The following is a 24,971-nucleotide window of genomic DNA, read 5'->3' on the forward strand; positions in this document are numbered from 1 at the left end:
AGGTGGCAGTTGGATATGCTGATGATGTGGATACTACTTGAAGCACTCAAGACATAAAGGTTATTATTTGCTTCTCATGAAATAATTTTGATTTTTGACTATAACTAGAAAAAGGGGTGAAGGATTAACTGGAGGTTCACCTATACTGTTTATCAGACAAGCTGGTTTTCATTAATTGGAGAACTGCATCTCTAGACTAGAAGAAAGGGCAGGTGTGATGCAGCACAACAATTGAGTGCAATTGATTGATCTGTAAGTTTAACCTATCATTGTCATATCTTAGTACATTTGGAGTCATTGTCTTGCAGTTTAAGAACTCTCAGTAATTTTCACACCACATTCTAATATTTGGTTTGCTAAAAGTAATAGTTCCAAGTGCATGACTTCCTCTGTGGCAAAACATGTGGCCAAATCATGAGAATCTAAATATGTCTGCTTGCAATCGTGTTTCAACAGATAAAAGTTACACTTTGTAATTCAGCCTTTTATGTGTGGTACCCGTCCATGATAGGTTTGGATGGGCAGTGTTCGACACTGTTACACGTGAAGCAGGCTGATACCACCGGAGGTAAGTTGCACTGCAGTTTGTAGTCCATGTTAAATTTTGCCCCCTCCCCTGCCTTGCCTGTTCTATAACTTCCTGGATCAGTCAATGCAGAGGTCAGAGGAAAGCACGAGCAAATCATCTCCAATATTAAAGGTCTGTGGTGTTGAAACCAGCCTTAGGTTTGATGCCAACTACATAAAATGCAAAGATAGATCATCAGAAAATTCTAAAAAGGGCAGTTTACAATGATTCTAAAGAGAGCTAAATTGTTAAAGCAAAACTATGACATTTCCGGAAGACAAAATGAGGAAAAATATCTTTTGATGATGATCAATGTCCGTTACTTGCCAAGCAGGCAACTGGTACATCGGATGACAGTGGTAATATTCTTGTTCCTCACTTGCCTCACAGAATGTTAGGAAGGAGTTTTGAATCACCATATACCAATACTCTTACTGAAATTGCTGCAAAATGCTGCCAGTACTGCAGTTACTGTTGCTCTATTGCAGTTTGTTGTTGGTGTCTTGTGCTTCATTGCTGATGCTGTTTATCTTGTGCCATCGTGAATATGATGAATGAAAAGTCACTTCATGTTGCATCAATATGAGTATATGTCACTGTTGTGTAGCTGTGTAAATACCATCTGTTGGAGTTCATAAACAAGCTGAGCACTATGTACTGTGTGTGTGTGTGTGTGTGTGTGTGAGAGAGAGAGAGAGAGAGAGAGAGAGAGAGAGAGAGAGAGAAGAAACACAAGAACCACATTCAATAGAAGTGGCTGCCAAACCCCATCTCACCAATGAGATTTAGGTCTCCCTTGATTCCTTAACTTACACTATGTGATCAAAAGTATTCGAACACCTGGCTGAAAATGACAAGTTCATGGCGCCCTCCATCGGTAATGCTGGAATTCAGTGTGGTGTTGGCCCACCCTTAGCCTGATGACAGTTTCCACTTTCGCAGGCATACATTTAGTCAGCTGCTGGAAGGTTTCTTGGGGAATGGCAGCCCATTCTTCATGGAGTGCTGCACTGAGGAGAGGTATCGATGTCAGTTGGTGAGGCCTGGCACGAAGTCAGCATTCCAAAACATCCAAAAGGTTTTCTATAGGGTTCAGGTCAGGACTCTGTGCAGGCCAGTCCATTGCAGGGATGTTATTGTTCTGTAACCACTCTGTCACATGCCGTGCATTATGAACAGGTGCTCAATCGTGTTTAGATTATACTAGATTTGATTCAGTTTTCATTCCATAGACCCAAAAAATGAGATGATTCTTGTGGGTGTGGAACATGTCAGAAAGTATAATATAAAAACATAAAATATTTGAATATAATACGTCCTACCCTGATCATTTGTCAGGAGATTGTCGAAACAGGGGAATACAGTGTGGTAAACTGGAACAGCTAATATTTACAGAATGAAACACTGTTATGCACTATTAATAAATTTTTCATACATAAAATGCCTAATCTTGACGGTTGTGACCAAGTGCTATCAGAACTGAAATCTAACAGACATTTTTACTTCAGCTGGCTTAACAATCTGTGCTATAGAGTAGAAGAAGTTGCCTATCAAAAAGTGTTCCAAACTCTGTTTAAACCATGCTTTATCTGAAACAAAGTTTTTAGTGGTTGCTGGCAATTTATTGAAAATGCGTGTTCCTGAATATTGGACCCCTTTTTGGACCAATGTAAGTGATTTTAGGTCTTTATGTAGATTGTTCTTATTCCTAGTATTGATACTATGTATCAAGCTATTATTTGCAAATAGAGATGTGTTACGTGCAACAACTTTCATTAAGGAATAAATATACTGAGAAGCAGTGATTAGAATACAAAGTTCCTTGAACAGGTTTCTATATGATATTCTTAAATTTACACCACAAATGATTCTTATCACACGCTTTTGCGTCCTAAAAACTTTTGCTTGGTTTGATGAGTTCCCCAGAAAATTATCCCATATCACATAACAGAATGAAAGTATGCAAGTTTTTTTACATTTCTATCTCCTACATCTGACATCATTCTCACTGAAAATAGAGACTTGTTTAGGCACTTCAGCAATTCTGTGGTATGCCCTTTGCAACTGAATTTATTATCGAGTTGTAATCCCAGAAATTTTACACTGTTAACATTTTCGATCTGCTTGCCTTCATGTGTTATACACATGCTGGAAGGAAATCTCTTACAGGTTCTGATCTGCATATAGTGCGTCTTCTCAAAGTTTAATGACAGTGAATTAGCTTTAAACCACTTATTAATGTCAGTGAAAATTTGATTAGCAGCTATTTATAAAACTATACTTGACTTGCTACTTATTGCAATATTTGTATCATCTGCAAACACAACAAACTTAGCATCTGGTAATGTAACAGATGAGAGGTCATTAATGTACTGCAAGAAACAGCAGTGGACCCAAGATGGAATCTTGAGAAACACCACATGTAATTAATTCCCAATTAGATGATGACCGACTGCTTACTGCACAGGTATTTCGCAGCGACACCCTTTGTTTCGTGTTAGAGAATTAAGACTCAAACCATTACACAGCATTGCCGGTGACACCAAATATTATAATTTACTTAAGAGAATGCTGTGGTTCACACAGTCAAAAGCTTTTGACAGGTCACAGAAAATGCCAGTAGCATCTAATGAATTAAGTACATTCTCACTGTAAGTGTAGATAACTTTCCCTATATCAGAACCCTTAAGAAATCCAAACTGGGACTTGGTCAATATATTATTTGGAGTCAGATGCTTAAGGAAACGCTTGAACAAAACCTTTTCAAATATTTTTGAGAAAGCTGGCAAAAGTGAAATTGGTCATTAGTTTGAAGGTATCTCTTTATCCCCTTCTTGTAAAGAGGCTTAACTTCAGCATATTTTTGCCAGTCTGGAAATGTTCCGCTGATAATGGATTGATTACACAAATAACTTAAGATAGAACTCAACTCGCATAAGCACTCTTTAACTTCTTTGATATGTTATCATACCGACTAAAATACTTATATTTTAAGGATTTTATGATGGATGCTACTTCCTTGGGAGGTGAGAGTGTCATTTCCGTTTTACTGATGTTATTTTTAAAGATTGGGCTGAGATACTCCATTGCACTGTTCACCGAACCTGATAACCCCAAGCTGTCGGCAACAGAAATGACGTAATTGTTTAAGAGGTTTACACTTCTACATGCAGTTGTTACCAAAGTCTCATTTATTTTTAGAGCTATCTGTCCCTCTTCCTTTTTGGCCCCACCTGTCTCTGTTTTCACTATATCCCATACAGTTTTTATTTTGTTGCCTGATGTAATTATCTTTTCCTCATAATAAAGCTGCTTCGATTTCTGGATTACTTGCTTCAATATTTTGCTGTATTCTTTGTAATGCATTACAATTCTAACATGAGAGTTGTTCCTAGATAGTAATACAGTCTCCCTTTTGTCCCACATGATATCTTTATTCCGTTTGTAATACACAGTTTATTTTTTGACTTCTGTGTGATGTGAGTTACCTCTAGGGGAAATCAGTTTTCAAAAGTGAGGTAACTTTATTAATGAATGCTTTGTATTTTCCATTTCAGTCAAAAGTATTGTAACCATCTATCCAGTTCATGTCTTCGAGCAATTTCGCGAATTTCTCAATTTTTGACTTATTTATTACCCTCCTGTACTCAGATTTAATAGATTTTTTATCCTGACAAGTTTCAACATTTAACAGAAGAGGCTGCATGTCATGATCAGATATCCCATTTACTATTGATTGTGTGATACAACTTTTTTCCCTACATCTGTGTACAAAGGTGTTATCAGTAGCAGTCTCAGAGCATTCACATTATCCTAGAAGCAAAGTTCATAGTAGGAACTAAATTGAATGTTAGTGTTACTGACTGCAATAATTGTTCACTGACAGAGCTTTTCAATAAATTCACATTAAAATCACCAGCAATCACTATTTCCGTGGTTTTTTTTTACCATGAGATGGGACAGCAGAGCTTCCAGATTTGTTTATGAAGAGGTTAAAATTTCCTGAAGGTGTTTTGTATATACCTACTATTATAAAAGACTTATTATGAAATACTACTTCAGTTGCACAAGCTTCTAAATGCTTCTCTGAGCAAAATTTATTAATTTCAATATTCTTGGAATGAAAACAGTTTCTGACAAATGTGGCATCTCCTCCTTTCTCCATATTTTCTCTACAGAATTAAGAAGCTAACTTGAATCCTGCAACATTTAACATATCTATACCAGTGGTTACATGTTCAGAGATGCAGATTATAGCAACTGGTTTGCTCAACTCTAATTATTCAACACAAATAAGTAACTCATTAAGCGTATCCCTTGGTCCTTGGATATTCTGATGCAATAACAATAATTGATTTTGTACACTGGCTGAATTATAACTGGATGAACCTAATTTTCCTGCCAATTTTTGAGTATCTCTAGTTTCAATCAGAGGTTGCCTGCATGTATTGTGTACATTAAAATTTGTTTTCTGGCTGCCTGTTTTATCAACGTGAATGTCATTTTCAGCCTGTCTCTGAACATCTTTTGTTTCTGTCCTCCCTACCCTAAAAAATTGCTGATCTGTCACTTGTAACTTGTAACTTGTGACAGTGCCCCCCCTCTCCCCCCCCCCCCCCCCCCAAGTTATTTGCTATTAGCCCAGACAGTTTTCCCTTCTCTTTCCTGTTGCGGTGGAGGCTATGCCTAGTATAATCCCACCTGCTGATAGAGTCAACAGGAACAACACTGATATGAGACCCCATATCTGATCCAAGCAGCCATCCCTCCTCTAAATTAACTCTCCTAATGGAAGAGTTTGAATAGGTAGGTCATGGCGGCCTCAGAACAGACACAAGCCCAACACCAGTATGTCTCGTTGCTGAAGCTATCTTTACCAGGTCACTCTCAGTTGAATAATTAGGGTTCCTATCTATGCTGTTGCCTGCCCCACCCACTATTATCATGGTGCCTTCCTTTATGAACTCTTTGCAAAGTGAACCTACATCCTCTATCGCCTGACCCAGACTCGCACTAGGTTTAAAAAAACTTGTAACCTGACCCTAGTTCATCCTGCAACAGTTGTGAACTACCTAACAACAAAACTATCTTCTTCTTCACAGCTTTTCCTGGCATCTTACTTTTCAAACACTTTTTGAAAGTTTCTTTTGTCCTGTCCTACTCCTACATCTATTTGTGGCTCATAGTTTCCAATTGTGACAACAGATCAAACCTTTTTTCGACATTCATAACCACACTGTCTGAGAACATCCTATTTCTCTTTCTTCTATAACCTTTTGTCACTTCCAACCTCTCTTTTTCCCTTCTCCACTCTTAACCTTTCCAGCTCTTGTTTTGCTTTATCTAGTTCCACCTGAAGGGCAGCAATCTTCTCCTCATCTACATCTACATCTACATCTACACTCCGCAAGCCACCCAATGGTGTGTGGTGGAGGGCACTTTACGCGCCACTGTCATTACCTCTCTTTCCTGTTCCAGTCTCGTATGGTTCGCAGGAAGAACGACTGTCTGAAAGCCTCTGTACGCACTCTAATCTCTCTAATTTTACATTCGTGATCTCCTCGGGAGGTATAAGTAGGGGGAAGCAATATATTTGATACCTCATCCAGACACGCACCCTCTCGAAACCTGGCGAGCAAGCTACACCGCGATGCAGAGCGCCTCTCTTGCAGAGGTTGCCACTTGAGTTTGTTAAACATCTCCGTAACGCTATCATGGTTACCAAATAAACCTGTGACGAAACGCGCTGCTCTTCTTTGGATCTTCTCTCTCTCTTCCATCAACCCGATCTGGTATGGATGCCACACTGATGAGCAATACTCAAGTATAGGTCGAACGAGTGCTTTGTAAGCCACCTCCTTTGTTGATGGACAACATTTTCTAAGGACTCTCCCAATGAATCTCAACCTGGTACCCGCCTTATCAACAATTAATTTTATATGATCATCCCACTTCAAATCGTTCCGCATACTCCCAGATATTTTACAGAAGTAACTGCTACCAGTGTTTGTTCCGCTATCATATAATCATACAATAAAGGATCCTTCTTTCTATGTATTCGCATTACATTACATTTGTCTATGTTAAGGGTCAGTTGCCACTCCCTGCACCAAGTGCCTATCCCCTGCAGATCTTCCTGCATTTCGCTACAATTTTCTAATGCTGCAACTTCTCTGTATACTACAGCATCATCCGTGAAAAAGCCGCATGGAACTTTCGACACTATCTACTAGGTCATTTGTATACATTGTGATAAGCAATGGTCCCATAACACTCCGCTGTGGCACACCAGAGGTTACTTTAATGTCTGTAGACGTCTCTCCATTGATAACAACATGCTGTGTTCTGTTTGCTAAAAACTCTACAATCCAGCCACACGGCTGGTCTGATATTCCGTAGGCTCTTACTTTATCAGGCGACAGTGCGGAACTGTATCGAACGCCTTCCGGAAGTCAAGAAAAATAGCATCTACCTGGGAGCCTGTATCTAATATTTTCTGGGTCTCATGAACAAATAAAGCGAGTTGGGTCTCACACGATCGCTGTTTCCGGAATCCATGTTGATTCCTACAGAGTAGATTCTGGGTTTCCAAAAACGACATGATACTCGAGCAAAAAACATGTTCTAAAATTCTACAACAGATCGATGTCAGAGATATAGGTCTATAGTTTTGCGCATCTGCTCGACGACCCTTCTTGAAGACTGGGACTACCTGTGCTCTTTTCCAATCATTTGGAACCTTCCGTTCCTCTAGAGACTTACGGTACACGGCTGTTAGAAAGGGGACAAGTTCTTTCGCGTACTCTGTGTAGAATCGAATTGGTATCCCGTCAGGTCCAATGGACTTTCCTCTGTTGAGTGATTTCAGTTGCTTTTCTATTCCTTGGACACTTATTTCGATGTCAGCCATTTTTCATTTGTGCGAGGATTTAGAGAAGGAACTGCAGTGCGGTCTTCCTCTGTGAAACAGCTTTGGAAAAAGGAATTTAGTATTTCAGCTTTATGCTTGTCATCCTCTGTTTCAATGCCATCATCATCCTGGAGTGTCTGGATATGCTGTTTCAAGCCACTTACTGATTAAACGTAAGACCAGAACTTCCTAGGATTTTCTGTCAAGTCGGTACATAGAATTTTACTTCCGAATTCACTGAACGCTTCACGCATAGCCATTCTTATGCCAACTTTGACATCGTTCAGCTTCTGTTTGTCTGAGAGGTTTTGGCTGCGTTTAAACTTGGAGTGAAGCTTTCTTTGCTTTCGCAGTAGTTTCCTAACTTTGTTGCTGTACCACGGTGGGTTTTTCCCGTCCCTCACAGTTTTACTCGGCACATACCTGTCTAAAATGCATTTTACGATTGCCTTAAACTTTTTCCATAAACGCTCAACATTGTCAGTGTCAGAACAGAAATTTTCGTTTTGATCTGTTAGGTAGTCTGAAATCTGCCTTCTATTACTCTTGCTAAACAGATAAACCTTCCTCCCTTTTTTTATATTCCTATTAACTTCCATATTCAGGGATGCTGCAATGGCCTTATGATCACTGATACCCTGTTCTGCGCATACAAAGTCGAAAAGTTTGGGTCTGTTCGTTATCAGTAGGTCCAAGATGTTATCTCCACGAGTCGGTTCTCTGTTTAATTGCTCGAGGTAATTTTCGGATAGTGCACTCAGTATAATGTCACTCGATGCTCTGTCCCTACCACCCGTCCTAAACATCTGAGTGTCCAAGTCTATATCTGGTAAATTGAAATCTCCACCTAAGACTACAACATGCTGAGAAAATTTATGTGAAATGTATTCCAAATTTTCTCTCAGTTGTTCTGCCACTAATGCTGCTGAGTCAGGAGGTCGGTAAAAGGAGCCAATTATTAACCTAGTTCGGTTGTTGAGTGTAACCTCTGCCCATAATAATTCACAGGAACTATCCACTTCTACTTCACTACAGGATAAACTACTACTAACAGCGACGAACACTCCACCACCGGTTGCATGCAATCTATCCTTTCTAAACACCTTCTGTACCTTTGTAAAAATTTTGGCAGAATTTATTTCTGGCTTGAGCCAGCTTTCTGTACCTATAACAATTTCAGCTTCGGTGCTTTCTATCAGCGCTTGAAGTTCCGGTACTTTACCACTCTCTTCCTGTCTCTACAGAAAATCCTACACAACCAAGATTGGCGATTGAAAGAGGCAGTCACCATCCTCAAATTGCTCTTCAACAGTGGGAAGCAAGAAGATGCTTAAACCACCAGAAACATCAATGTAGGCACTGGCACTGGCACTACACACGCTGACAGATGACGTTCACCGGGCATTCGCCATACCCACACCCTGCCATCAGATCACCTCATCGTGTACTGTGATTAGTCACTGTACACAACGTTTTTCCACTGTTCAACCGTCCAATGTTTATGCTCCTTACACTGAGCAAGGCATCGTTTGGCATTTACCAGTGTGATGTGTGGCTTATGAGCAGCCACTCAACCATGAAATCCAAGTTGTCTCACCTCCCGCCTCACTGTCATAGTACTTGCAGTGGATCCTGATGCAGTTTGGAATTCCTTTGTGATGGTCTGGATAGATGTCTGCCTATTATACATTCCGGCCCTCTTCAACTGTCGGCAGTCTTGTCAGTCAACAGACGAGGTCAGGCTGTACGCTTTTGTGTTGTACGTGTCCCTTCACGTTTCCACTTGACTATCACATTAGAAACAGTGGACCGAGGTATGTTTAGGAGTGTGCAAATCTTGTGTACAAACGTATGACACAAGTGACACCCAATCACCTGACCACATTTGAAGTCCATGAGTTCTGCAGAGTGCCTAGTTCTGCTCTCTCACAATGTCTGATGACTACTGAGGTAGCTGATGTGCCTTACATGGCAGAAAGGTGGCAGCACAATGCACCTGGTATGAAAATGTATGTTTTGGGGGGGTGTTCAGATACTTTTGATCACATTGTGTACTTCAGGTAAGTGCTGAGTAGGTATTTTGCTTAAAGTCTCTGCCAGTCTTTCTTCCTCTTTGTCCTTAGTTAATATTTATAGTGAGCAAACATGTTATGTCTAAGTTGTTAGATAGCTGAGCAGCATGATCTGTAATGTACACATCTACCACAACAGTCACAAGTAAATATGAAGGAACCTGCTAAAGATTTAGCAACTCTCTTGATCTGAGAGAAATTGTTTCAAGAGTTTATTTATAAGCTAGTGTCATACACAGATAATTGACTCCATTTCCTAACATCTGTTGTGGAGCTTTAAAATATGCATACTTGATTGATCTCACAGCTGATCTACCGCAAAAAAATGCTATTCACTGTGAAACAGATCTTTTTGTGTTGGTGCTGTTACTGTTGGGCATTGTGCTCTGGTAGATTCGCAAAGTTCATACAAAAATAATTTTATATGTTTATTTCATTCATCAGTGCATCGCCAGGGCAACTGGCCATTACCCATCCAGCTTAAAAAGTGCTGTGGAAAGATTTGGAATAAAATTTTCTGGCCGCCAGCATTCTGGTATAGGTATGATACTTAATAATATGTTTTATTTAATAATTTGGTTGTTTTGAAAGTACAATAGTACTTACAGGTTAATTCTTACAGTGTTGTAAAAACAGAAGTGGGAACTATTATTAATGCTAGTTATTAAGAATGGGTTTTACTTATTGTGTGACTTAAGCTGTATTTCCGCACAGTCCCACCATGATAACTTTTGACAAAATAACAGTATTACTTAGTTTTTTCTTTATGTTCCTCACTTAAGATCGAGATTTTTGTGTTATCTGATTTATCTTATCTCTGGTTAGCCTTAAAGTTATTCTTTTTGGAGTCCTTATTACACTTCTGTTTTCAGTTATTACGCAATACTTTCATTTTATAATGTGTAGTGTGACCTTTTTCTTTGTTACTATTCTTGTTAAGAAGCTATAATTTGTAACAGTATCATTTATTTTACAGATGACTGCTACAACATGGTTTCAATTATGAAACTCCTGGCAGAGAAAGGATATGTTTTCAATTAGCTCCAGTACATAAACTGTGATGTGGCAGGAGCAGAAATGTTTTCTTTTGCCATGAGTATGGTGCCAAATAATGAACTGGGATTATAAACACGAAATTGGCAAAATAATTAAGTTGAAGAGGTACAGTTTATTTTGTTTTTAATGCAGATTATATAGTGTTATAATGTATGTAGTTAAGCAGCTTGCAACATGAAACTTGCACCATCATGAACAGAAATATCTCAGAATGAGCTTATTTATGTGTCTGGATGATGACATGGAGTTTGTTTAACCAGAGATGAAATGCTCAAAATCACACTAATGTTTTATGGGTCATTGGGAATCCTCATGCTGCAGATGTGCCTTCAACATAGATAATTAGTGAACTTATGGACAGACTGACCCAGTAATTGGTTATGAAACTTAAACTACTTCTCCTCCATCTAAGTGCACCTCTGAGGGACATAATCCTCCTGTCATTGGAGGGTGTCTGCTATGATCTTTGTGCATAAACTGGAGCACCAGCATGTTAAAACTACATTCATTTCACACGTCTTGTCATGAACAGGATGAGAGTGAAAAGGGGAAAATCGAAGCGTACAAGATCAGGTAAATAAGGCGGGTGTGGAATGACTTCCCAACCCAATTCCTACATAGTTTTTTGTCAGTCTAGGAGAACGTGGGTGGACATCATTATGACATAGCATCACTGACCATTCCTTTGCTGTATCTTTATTGGTGACAAAAAATTATCTCTCTATGCTAACATAAAGGAAAAGAAAGAAATGGTTGAACCCAAACACAGCAGGAACTCCCCATACAAAGATCTGCATGGATGAGAGATGCATCCTGCATCTGCAGGAGTCTTCCTGGTTGTTGTTCTTGGACTGCATTTGCAAGAGGTCTCAGTTGTTGATAATAAGTGTCAGCGGTGATCGTTACATGTCAGGGAAGAAATTAGTAGTGCACCACACTGTCGCTGTTCCACCAGATGTGTTGCATTATCTTTTGTGGATCCATGCAGATCTTTGTACGGGGAGTTCCTGCTGTGTTTGGGTTCAACCATTTCTTTCTTTTCCTTGATGTTAGCATAGAGAGATAATTTTTTGTCACCAATAAAGATACAGCAAAGGAATGGTCAGTGAGCCAGTTGATGACGAGCAAGCAGAGCCACCCCAGTGATTTTTGAGATTTTGGCTTAGAGCACGTGGTACATGGATACCAGATTTTTTAACCTTCCCTACTGCATGTAAATGTTGCATTATTGTGGAATGATCACAGTTCATTGCATTTGCCAGTTCTTGTGTACACCTTTGTGGATGATTGTGGATTAATGCATTTAAATAATCTCCATCAAACCCAGTAGGTCTTCCTGAACATGGAGAGTCATTAATGTGTAACCGATCCTCCTTAAAATGTGAAAACCACTTTTGTGCCATGCTCTGTCCAGAGGCGCTATCTTTATACACAGCACAAATGTTTCTGGTTGCCTCTGCTGCTGTCACTCCTCTACTGAACTCAAACAGAAGAATATATCAGAAATGTTCAGATTTCTCCCCTCGGTAGTCCATGTCTTAGCTTCCACAGCTCCACTCACTATCTGCCAATGACAAACTGACAATGTGTAAACTCAAATAGCAACAGTGAACTACAAATAAAAAGTGACAATTGATAAATAATCGCATAGCAACCAAAGTACCAATATACAAAACAAAAACACTATGAAATTACACGCAAGCTTAATAAATACATACATATTTATCTATCTAAATTGGTTTATGAAAGTTTGAAACACCTATCTGACTAGTTTACTGAATCAGCCATGTCCACTGAAGCAGTATTTGTTAGGAAATAATTTTTTTTATGTCAGTAATGAGATAGTGAATTTTTTTATTTGGTAATGGTTCTGAACCAAGGTATTTTCAAAGTTGAAGTACATTATCTCCCAAAGTTAATAAGGTATCTTAAGTTGCAGGATATCAAAATGTGTCTAATGCACGTAAATTGATATCACAATAAAGCTGCATGCAAATATCAACAATTGTGAGAGAAAAATAGGAATTTGGATGGTCAACAGCTGATTATTTGGAACTAAAAATTACTAAATGGAAAGAAAGAGACAGGAATACAGGGGGCGGGGAGGTGTGAAAACACTCGTGTCTACCATTTCAATAAACACAGAATGTTAAAGGAAATAACAAAAATTAATAACTGCAATATTGATTTTGTTGTTCTGTGACCTTGATATTTCTCTTGACCTCAAGTTGTAGGTAACTTACTCGCCCTGTTGCTGCATTTCTTTCCTTTTTTTCTTTAGTTGCCTCTTGGAGAAAGACGCTCAGTGTCAGTTTTTTGTGTTATTATTCAATCAAAACCCATACATTGACTCAGTGAGCTATTTCTCTGTCGCTGATATGAAAAAAATGTCTGACTAATTTAAATGTCCTCATGGCCAGTTCAGCTTGTATTTCCATAGTACAGGGTCTTTCAAAAAGGACCGGTATATTTGAAACGGCAATACAAACTAAACGAGCAGCGATAGAAATACACCATTTGTTGCAATATGCTTGGGACAACAGTACATTTTCAGGCAGACAAACTTTCAAAATTACAGTAGTTACAATTGTCAACAACAGATGGCACTGCGGTCTGGGAAACTCTATAGTACGATATTTTCCACATATCCACCATGCGTAGAAATAATATGGTGTAGTCTCTGAATGAAATTACCCGAAACCTTTGACAACGTGTCTGGCGGAATGGCTTCACATGCAGATGAGATGTACTGCTTCAGCTGTTTAATTGTTTCTGGATTCTGGCGGTACACCTGGTCTTTCAAGTGTCCCCACAGAAAGAAGTCACAGGGGTTCATGTCTGGCGAATAGGGAGGCCAATCCACGCCGCCTCCTGTATGTTTCGGATAGCCCAAAGCAATCACACGATCATCGAAATATTCATTCAGGAAATTAAAGACGTCGGCCGTGCGATGTGGCCGGGCACCATCTTGCATAAACCACGAGGTGTTCGCAGTGTCGTCTAAGGCAGTTTGTACCGCCACAAATTCACGAAGAATGTCCAGATAGCGTGATGCAGTAATCGTTTCGGATCTGAAAAATGGGCCAATGATTCCTTTGGAAGAAATGGCGGCCCAGAACAGTACTTTTTGAGGATGCAGGGACGATGGGACTGCAACATGGGGCTTTTCGGTTCCCCATATGCGCCAGTTCTGTTTATTGACGAAGCCGTCCAGGTAAAAATAAGCTTCGTCAGTAAACCAAATGCTGCCCCCATTCATATCGCCGTCATCAATCCTGTGCACTATATCGATAGCGAATGTCTCTCGTGCAGCAATGGTAGCGGCGCTGAGGGGTTGCCGCGTTTGAATTTTGTATGGATAGAGGTGTAAACTCTGGCGCATGAGACGATACGTGGACGTTGGCGTCATTTGGAACGCAGCTGCAACACGGCGAACGGAAACCCGAGGTCGCTGTTGGATCACCTGCTGCACTAGCTGCGCGTTGCCCTCTGTGGTTGCCGTACACGGTCGCCCTACCTTTCCAGCACGTTCATCCGTCGCGTTCCCAGTCCATTGAAATTTTTCAAACAGATCCTTTATTGTATCACTTTTCGGTCCTCTGGTTACATAAAACCTCCGTTGAAAACTTCGTCTTGTTGCAACAGCACTGTGTTCTAGGCGGTGGAATTCCAACACCAGAAAAATCCTCTGTTCTAAGGAATAAACCATGTTGTCCACAGCACACTTGCACGTTGTGAACAGCACACGCTTACAGCAGAAAGACGACGTACAGAATGGCGCACCCACAGACTGCGTTGTCTTCTATATCTTTCACATCACTTGCAGCGCCATCTGTTAAAGTTTGTCCGCCTGAAAATGTACTGTTGTCCCAAGCATATTGCAACAAACTGTGTATTTGTATCGCTGCTCGTTTAGTTTTTATTGCCGTTTCAAATATACCGGTCATTTTTGAAACACTCTCTATCTAAACATCTTATATCATAAACATACTGTAAAAAGTTTTTGCAGTCTAAAATATCTGTCAGGTCTACAGCATTTATTTTAAGACTGTAGTAATACTACAATATATTTATTTCGTGGCTTGAGGGGTTCATATATTTTGTACAATATTTCTGTGACATTTTGGTGCTCATTCCTCCTCATGTTCAGTGAAGTATTATACTGTTTGGCTTAGTATGTTTTATATCATGAAAAATTGTTCCATCTGAAGGAAAAGTTTTGAAGTTAACAATCAAGACAATCAAGACGTACCACATTAGTAATTTAATATCATATTGCAAGCCACTTGAACTTGGGTATTTAGCAGAAAGTATATTACTCCGAGTGTAATGGTTTCATGATCAAATGCTTTTTGAGTATGAAATTTGGGGAATGAAATCTTCTTTTCCATGCTTGTATACACTGCTTGAAAAAGTAGTGAAGCACCCTGAAGACATGGTCAGAAGTCATTGTAACTTTGTGCATGTACACACCATTAGTGGCTATGTAAATGATTAAGAGTTGCAATTCTCTGTAATAGGTGGAGCAGTTATCAGAGTCCATTAGCATTGTTAATGTTTAATGTTGTTACAAGGCCTGGTATGATATATAAGGGGAGTGATAAACTGCATCAGATGTTGAGTGATCACTGTGAAGGAAATGGAGATGCCATGTACTTATGAGACAGCATTATCAGCATCTGACAATGTTGGAAAGGGTCCTTATTAGGATTAATTGTGCAATATTCATGTTTTGGGGTATTCACCTGGTCCAGTGTACAAATGCTTGAGAAAATTATCAGGCATACTCGTCATCAAGATTCTGGTAAACCACTTCTGATTATCAGAAGGGAGGATCACCATGTTGTGCACCAAGCTAGAGTTGTGCTTTACTAAAACTAAGGGTCAGTCGTAAATGGTAGTATTGGTAGGGCAAGAAACATAAATGAATGTATGAGAGAGAAGTTGGGAGCCGATGACTTCTCTTTGTTTTTTGTTTGTTTGTTTTACACATAATTAGAACTGAACATCATTCAGTGTTAGCTCATTGTGTATTTTATATCCTTAATAATATAAATTGATTTTATAAGTCATAAAAATAAGTTGATTACATAACTTCTGCACATTTATGTAAACAAAGGAATTACTTTTGATTCAAGTACACACAAACATAAAAAAGTCTGTATAATAATTATTGTTATTCTGTACTCAGTGGAACCTTCTTCATCATGATCAAAGGCAATCTGCAATGCATTTTTTTACTTTTGCTATATCGTCACTTTGCTTTGCATTACAAATCAACAATTTTCTAATATAGCCTAAATTAAACATTGACAATTTAATTTTTGCTGTGAAGACTGTTGAATTTTAAATGACAGACAGGAGGACTACAGTGTAGAACAAAAACGCTCTGTAGAACAAAAACGTTCTGTAGGTTATGTGGCCCATTATATATCGCCACTTAGTTTCTAGACTGTTAACCTCTTCTGGTTTCTAGGAGAATCTAGTAACACACTAATCACATATGAAGACATGCGGGGAAGAAGATGAGTGTCACTTTTTACCATTATAGAGAAAAACAATTTTTTAAGCTTCGAAACATTTTTCTTGAACATTTACTTATTAATTCAAATTCAGTTGTGGTTAACATGAAGTATGCATATTAGGCGTAGTATTGACTAGTCTGTTACTAGCACTGTGTAATAATAACAATGAACTCTTTTTAAAAATTGATGAACATTTAGAAGCAAAAAAAAAAAAAAAGATGGGTGTTCATTTTTGTTGACGTATTTCATATTCATTGTGCTAATTATTTTATGTTAATGAGGTTTCTACCTTAAGGAAGTAATAGACTACTCAAATTTAAGTTTCTAAGAATGTAAAACAATGAAACCTGTTTACACTTTTAACACTTCTTTTTTTTTCATTGAGGTAGATTCTTATAGTAGTTTTTCGATGCCTCACTGGGGACAAGTCTTGAAATTTCCTGAAAAAAAGTGTATAAAATATCTTTAGAATAGAAGAATTAAGTTTATAGAAATATGCCAGTACATATTTGAGAATAGTTCAATAGTTACATGAAGATCTTTCCATTTCAACAGTGGAACTGGTATGAAGTCTGAGTAGGCTGGGCCAGGTAACATGAATTCTCCATCAGCTAGTTTATCTTCTGTTGTATTCCTCTTCAAGATCATTACTGTAGTTTCCCGTGGTCCATTGTAGCTTCCTGACCTTGGAGAAAGAAGACGTGGCAGCTGCACTTCAGTTTTAACTTCTTTCAATGGTTTAGAAGGTGTAGATAATTTTGGCTTGTACAAATTTAGAAGAGAAAAGCATTTTGTCCACTCTTTGAAAAGATTTTGGTCACATTCAATTACTTTGAATGGGTTAGGCTTCACTCTGCAATCTCTAATATTGGCATACCAATCTTGAGGAACTTCAGTAATTTGTTTCTGTGGAATGAGCACCATATTTTTGTCATACTTCAAATAAGAGTGCCCCCTTTCATTGAATGTTATTGTGATTTTATGTGAATGGTAACTTGTTGTTACAGTGTAATGAATGTAGCAGAAAACTGTAATTTTTATTCTGTTCACCCCAAGAGTAACAGAAAATGTGTAGCTGTTTCACTTTAGGTGGAAGAGTATTGAAGATATAGTGGTGAAGCATGGATACTACTTCATCCAATCCTTTCTTTGCAATGGTTTGATAATAACAGCAATACACAGAATCACCAGATGTCAGAACATGAATATTAAACAGATGTATTGCCAACTGTCATTTGTAGTACACAATATTGCTTGATATATTCACTACTAGTGTCTGACCTAGGATAACCTAATGGAATGTTATACTCATCGTTAAAAATGCATAACTAGCTATCATATGAAATGGGCATGTTTGGATTGATTTCTGTATTTATTTTGTGTAGTCTCCTTGCACTGAGTTCCTCTAGCAAATATATTTTGAATGTTTTTCTCAAGGAGTAATGAGTAGGGCGACCTTTGAAGGACTGAATATATTCATTGACCTTTAACCATGTTTCATTACTTACAGAGTGGGTTATGTTGTTTTTACCTCTCCCGTCAGGACGTACCATCCCATACAAGGTCAGCTGTTGTTGAATAGTTTGTAGAATTTGTGGGATTATACCATGAAGTGCTATGAAGGCATTGTAGAATACACGTTCTTCATGTAATAATTTACCTCTTTTTACCCAGAAATTGTATGTGTACAAATGATTATGAAGATCAGACTCGGCTTGATTTTTATGACTCCATCTTTGTTTGATGAAATGGGCTTTTATTAGCCCAGATAAATGTAAACTCTGAGCATTCCTATCAGGTAATCCATTAAAATGCTTTACAATAGTCTACCTTTCACTTTCAGTAATTCTCTCCAAACATTCACAGTTTTTTCCAGTTTCATGTGTGTTGTTTCTTATTTTCTTAGTAACATCCGATACTCATCCATACTTCTGCCTTTTCTTTGTATTAAGTTTCCACATTGGAGCAGCATTTTTATTTGGATCCATTGTAGGAATCGAAATAATGACACCTTTGCGCTAACAAAATAGCACATCATGTCGCTATGAGTCTTTCAAGACTTTCAAGAATACTAAACTTAATTGGTGTGGCTCTTGAACCTATTGTCATTTTAAACAGTTAAAGTAATAATTCATCCAAACAACAATGAAAATACTTTAAACTGATATCCAGCACTACTAACATTGAAATACAAACATGAACCTGGTTTTAATATTATTCAAACAGATGCAAAACTTTCATGTCTACTTTGTAAAACTCGACAATCATAATTTTTCCCTTGTCTTATGATTCTAAATTTGTTTATAACTGCTAATACTCATTACTTTTCGAGAAAACAAATATACCAGCAGACAATATGGACTTCAATGTGTTGAACAGAAGCATAAACAAAATTGTGATATAAAGTAAGATTCATCGTTTCTTTCCCCATGTCTGCATATGCAAACAAAGCGATAGATATGAGGTAACACCCGATAAGTATGCAGAACGCCTAATGTAAAGGTAACATGGTTATGATCTTAATTGATCAGGGCTACTACAAAAACTAGTATAGTCTATACTAACTTCTGATAGTCTTCGGTAGCCTACAGTAGTTTTAAAACTCTACATCAAGTTCATTACAATACCTTCACATCTGCGTTATCATTCGAGAACAAGTAATGGAGTAATATGCAATCTGAGGCTTTCCCAGCATATATGATGCTTCCAAGATTCTCAGGTGTACTGCCGGACACAATCGTCAAAGGTCCACCATATTTCGGCGAACAACTGTTCTGCCATGATCAGATGGTATTGTGGAATGAAGGGTTTGTGGTGCGCTCCCAGTATGTATACCTGTGGGTCCAGAGTTCTGGCCTCACAGGATTCGTGCCGTGCTCGGTGGTGGGGGAGAGCCTCAGTTGCCTGTCAGCCACTGCCCACATCACATCTCACATGTGGGTGTTATGATTTTCTTTGTTTGTGCTTGGTACTGGCTCCCATGCCTTACTTAGTTTTCCAACATGAATATATACTGGGAGCACACTGCAGGCATCCTCACATGTTTCTTCTCATGTGACAGTATTGTTGTGCCATTTTTCAGCAGGACAGTGCTCTCAAACATGGCTAATTCAGGGTGATTATAGCTAAAGTTAAACTTTCAAAACATTGTAGAAATAACACCACTGGTCAGAATGACATCAAATTGCAACAGAATATTATTGAAGAAGGGGGAAAACGTATGGCAGAAGAAAAATATAGTATGAAAATTAATCAATAAATGGCACTGTATGTGTCTGAATACGTAAATGAAAACACTTGTCATGTGCGCGACCCATTGAAGTTGGTACAAACACGCCGGGTACACGGCTTTTCCTCCTTTCACATCTGCGACATTCGCCATGACTGTCTCAATGCAGGATGACGCTCTGCTTGTAAAGCTGTATTACAAGAACGATGACTGTGCATACATCACTCTGCAGAAGTTCCGGACACAGAAGGATTTGAAAAAAGGTGTTGGTCTGATGAGTGCCGTGGGTCTGGAGAAAAGATGGGTTTTTTTGGTGTGCAACCTGGCAGAGGGAGGAAACAAATTGATTTGATATCAGTGTAAGCAGTGGTCACAGCAATGCAGGGGGAGATGAGTGGTGGTGTCTTTTGCGCAACCACACAATTCCAGCTCTCCAAATGTGTGGATGGGATAATTTTTATGCAAGATGGCGCACCTCCACTTATTGCAAATCAGGTTAACCAGTTGCTGAAGCGCCATTCCTGAAATCCTAGAACTATCAGCTACCATTTCCCTACAGCCTGGCCATCCCGATCACCTGATCTTAATCCATGTTACTTCTAGCTGTAGGGCTATAAGAAAGATTTTGTGTTCAGTGTTCAGATTGCAAACTTAGCGGCATTGAAGGCATGCATTGCACAACACATTCTGAACATGAGCTCGGAAACACTTCGATTAGTTGTGGAACAATTCTCAATTTCAACTTGTTGCAGAAAACGGTGGACAGCATGTTGAACATGTTTTGCGCCAGTTGCAAGGAAATTAGCAATCCGGTTTGATTTTGATTGATGCTTTTTATGCGGTTTTTGGTCTCAGGACAGTTAAAAAACTGATTTTTCCCCATCACACTGAGTTGTACAGGTTGTTTAATGTCGAATGTACACCTTAGGCATTGTTGTATGATTCATTTGTCATTTTCAGTTGACCACTATTAAAGTATAATGTTTACAGCGCCATCTATTGCCACATTTTGTAACTATTTATTTTTCTTCTGCCACACGTTTTCCCCCTTCTCCAGTAATATCCCTTGTCAACTTAATGAGTGCATGTATCCAGGCCAGAGCAAGAGCAAAGTAGTTCGGACAAATGGGTTTACACAGCCAAGTTTTTTGCAAGTTTGACTTGTTTTTATAACCACTGTAATAACATCTGATATCTTCCCTTCGTCCTCTCATTCTGGTTGCTTCACTTTTTTTGCCGTGCAGTGTAATTTTGAGCATATTAAGCATTGCATTGTAATGTATGCACATACATGTTGCTGCAAATAGTCTAACAAGGTTCCTCTTTACAGGTTTATTACCACCTAAAATTATGAAGAAATGTGTATATACCTTCACGACAAAGGATAGTGTGTTTTATGTTGATGTATACCAGTATTGTGTAGGTTTTAAGAGAAAAATTAACTGCCACACCACATCTGTGTAAGGATTGACTAATTTTGGACATCATGTGATGCATGTTTGTGTTGAGATGGTCAGAAATATCTGCAGTCAGATCTGATTTCTGAAATGTTTTCCTATTATATTTTTTCTCTATTTTTGATACAGCCAAAGTTTCATATAGTATGTTGAATGTATTCATTAACTTTATGTATATGTTTTCTGATTTTGCTAGTTTATGTCATATTTTTTATGACTGAAGTCACTGAAAAGTTACAGTGAAGTGTGGAAAATGGAGGAGATAACTTGGTTATTTTATTATGTGTGTAAACTTTAGTATATTACTTTAAATGACTTTTTTTTATCTGGGTGGCCTAATTCACCTGCTGTGCTATTATTTTGGTGCTGTAGATATTGAAATCATATAGGAAATGAGTATGACAGCATTAACGTTCACCAGTATTATATTATGCAGAGGTTGATGTCATATAGAGATTGAATATAAAACTGAAAAATACACATGAATTGATTTGTATCTGTACTGCCGATATGAATTTATTTGAACTATTCTGGTAACAGTCCATCAGTACAGTCCAAAAAGAATAATCCTTTTTTGTCATACATGTAATTACAATGGTAGAGTGTTTTCTGTATTTATCTGTTGGACTTATCCTTTTATTGCAGGGAATATTTTTGTTATGCGTACTGAAAGTGATATTTGTTTGTACATGTTACTTAAATACATTAAGAATTGGTTAGTCAGTATATGTATTATAGCACATCCAGAAGACTGTTTCTTAGAAGTTCCGATTGACATTTATTGAAGGAGAGCACATTTCCATACCACATGAAGTTCTGATGTTGTACTTTGATATGGCAATGCAATTTATACTATCTGTAAACTTTTTGTGTTGGTTTGACTGTTCCATCGGTTCTTGGTAGAATATTTCACACACACCAGTGTCGTGTGTGTGTTTTCATCCATAATGCAAACATTTTATTGAGCACCAACAGAGGGCGGACAAGCAAGCTCCACCTTCTTGGCACACTGCTGCCACAATATGCACTTATTTTTCAAAACTGAAAGAATCTTTTTACCATATTTAGTAATTGTACTTATTGTTATAAATTACGTATCAGTACTCAAGAGCACGGCATTCACTGAGGAGTTGTTCCCATTGAGGTGATACAACATATGATACGACTTGTTGTAATAAAGGTCATGTGACATGTCAGTTATCCCTGCAACACTTGTGTTGCCATATTAGCAATATGTCAAGCAACAAGATACGGCAGGTGGCAATAGCTTCATGTGTGACGTGTTGCTGCAAGTCTCATTGTGGACAGCTTCCAAATATGTCACATATTTATTCAACACTGGAAAGAAGTATGACTCTCCCAGTGTTAAAAACAATTTTGATACATTACACGATGGAAAATCCGAGGTGGGATAACAACAGTATTATGAGAAGTATAGATTGCTACTCACCACAAAGTGGAGACACTGAGACACATTAACAGGAACAAGAAAAAGACTGTGCGTGTGTGTTTTTGTATTTGTTTTGTCTACTTCAAAAGAAGGCCTTTTGGCCAAAAGCTTACTTGTTTAGCAGTTTTTTTGTTGTGCCTGACTGCAACTCAGCATCTCCACTGTATGGTGAGTATCCTGATAATATTGTCATTTTTCCCAGTGCAATCCAGTTTAGTCATTTCTGCTACATTTTTTATGCACTCCACCAATGTGTGTTGCTTCTGCATTGTATCACGAGTCACATTGCATATCATATTGCCTCAGTGAGTACCGTCCCTAATAGCTACTGCACACAGGTTTGTTTGGTCACTGACAATGGCAGTAGCTGGGTATAAAATACAAACTGCATGACGTCTTGAGAGTTGAATTAATTCAGAACTATGGAACTGAACACTCAAAAGTTTCCAGGTAGGATTGTCCCCCTCCCCCTGCCCAACCTGGAAAAATCTGTGATCTTGAATTTTTAGTGACTTTTTTGTTTTGTTCGTTTTTGCAGAAATGTGATGTAGTTTGTATTGTCAGCAACTGAATTTTGTTGCATGTAATAAAAAATATACACTCAGAACAGTTTTATGTGTTTTCATATTTTCTTTATGTACTGCACATTGGAGACAGTTTCTAGAGCACTAATATTTATTCAACAGAAAGCATGACATGTTTGGTAAATCTATTATTTGTTTTTTTCCCTGTAATATAAACACTTTGGGGCCAGAACCCATAAAAAGTATGAGCTATGTTAGCCTACCTGAAAGTATCCCCTCCCCATAATTCTCTTTATTTCTTTATATGTCCTTGCAGTTCCTGCTTTTGAGTGATGCTCAATGGGGACTGTAAATATAGCATTGATCGTTAAATGATGTGGACAACTTGGAAAAGTGTACATTTCTTCCATTTTGTGGGTCGTTGGAGCAACATATTTCTGCCATGCTAAAATTGTTAAGTGTGATTTGGTTAGTAATAAAAATGCTCTTGCTTTATCTCCTTGATTTAGAGGAAAGAGAATTTTCATAAAATGACATCACAGAATATGTGAACTATGACGAAAAAGAAATTTTGTTGAGTTCAAACAAAAAAATTGTGAAAATAGAATATCCTGTACAGTTTTCTTACAGATTTCAACTGGAACAGCTGTACATTTGTAACTTTGAAGTAATTTTAATTGCAGTTACATTTTTTAATAAAAGGGAATGAAACTGTGTTCTTCCGCTGTCTTTTTGACTCTTGTAATTCATTTGGTCACAGATCTCTAATTACTACTTTTTTCAAATAGTCATGCTTCTGGAAAGCCTGCTTCAGATGTTTTAATGTGGCATGTAGATGTTCCAGTGAACAAATTCTTTTTACTCTGTTGACAAGATATTTAGTGACATTCCTATTTTTCTGTAGATTATGTTTGGAATTCTTATGTAAATGTCTGCGGAATCTGTGACTTTGTCAACCAGTTCAGCGAAATTAGAAAAGGTAACTGCAAAAACTGCTTTATGAGAATGATGGGAGAATCTATACTGTGATTCTTTCATACAATTAAAAAAAAAACCTTTAGAGATGAACAGATTTTGAGGCACGAAAGAAATCTCTTTGCATTATGTCAAATGGACAAATGTAATGTACATACTACACTGAAGAGCCAAAGAAACTGGTACAACTGCCTAATATCATGTAGGACCCCTGCAAGCATGCAGTAGTGCCACAACACGACGTGGCATTTGACACCATGTATCCTGCAGGGCTGCCCATAAATCCATAAGAGTACGAGGGGATGGAGGTCTCTTGTGAACACCATGTTACAAGGCATCCAGGCATCCCAGATATGCTCAGGAATGTTCATGTCGGGGGAATTTGGTGGCCAGTGGAAGTGCTCAAACTCAGTAGAATGTTCCTGGAGCCACTAGGTAGCAATTCTGAATGTGTGGGGTGTTGCACTGTCCTGCTGGAATTGCCCAAGTCCATTGGAATGCACAGTGGACATTAGTGGATGCAGGTGAACAGACAGGATGCTTACATACGTGTCACCCGTCAGAGTCGTATCATCAAGATGTAGCAGAGGTCCCATATCACTCCAACTGCACACGCCCCACACCATTACAGAGCCTCCACCAGCTTGAACAGCTGACATGCAAGGTCCATGGATTCATGAGGTTGTCTCCATACCCGTACATGTCCATCACTCGATGCTATTTGAAACGAAACTCGTTTGACCAGGCAACATGTTTCCAGTCATCAACAGTCCAATCAGTGTCAGTGTTGACAGGCCCAGGTGAGGTGTGCAGCTTTGTATTGTGCAGTCATCAAGGGTACACGAGTGGGCATTTGGCTCCGAAAGTCCATATCGATGATGTTTCATTGAATGGTTTGCACACTGACACTTGTTGATGGCCCAGCATTGAAATCTGCAGCAATATGCAGAAGGGTTGCACTTCTGTCACATTGAACGATTCTCTTCAGTCTTCATTGGTCCCATTCTTGCAGGATCTTTTTCTGGCCACAGCAATGTTGAAGATTTGATGTTTTACCAAGTTCCTGATGTTCAAGGTACACTTATGAAATGGTCATAGAGGAAAATCCCTACTTCATTGCTACCTCGGAGATGCTGCGTCCCATCGTTCATGCACCGACTATAACACCATGTTCAAACTCACTTAAATCTTGATAACCTGCCATT

At 38.5% G+C, this 24,971-nt stretch overlaps 1 protein-coding gene across 2 annotated transcripts in view; it reads left to right on the forward strand.

Annotated features, from left to right (window-relative positions):
• Positions 1 to 22,874, forward strand: part of LOC126298764 (ERI1 exoribonuclease 3-like) — a 110,765-nt gene extending 87,891 nt beyond the window's left edge. For both annotated transcript variants that reach the window (XM_049990217.1, XM_049990216.1), the window contains exons 5-7: positions 9,995 to 10,091; positions 10,527 to 10,711; positions 20,691 to 22,874. In XM_049990217.1, the coding sequence (XP_049846174.1) occupies positions 9,995 to 10,091; positions 10,527 to 10,591 (162 nt within the window). In that variant the 3' untranslated portion in view covers positions 10,592 to 10,711; positions 20,691 to 22,874. The remainder of the gene's footprint in view (positions 1 to 9,994; positions 10,092 to 10,526; positions 10,712 to 20,690) is intronic.
• The last annotated feature ends 2,097 nt before the right edge of the window (positions 22,875 to 24,971 follow it).

Source organism: Schistocerca gregaria, chromosome X, assembly GCF_023897955.1.
Source record: "Schistocerca gregaria isolate iqSchGreg1 chromosome X, iqSchGreg1.2, whole genome shotgun sequence".
Taxonomy (NCBI): Eukaryota; Metazoa; Arthropoda; class Insecta; order Orthoptera; family Acrididae; genus Schistocerca; species Schistocerca gregaria.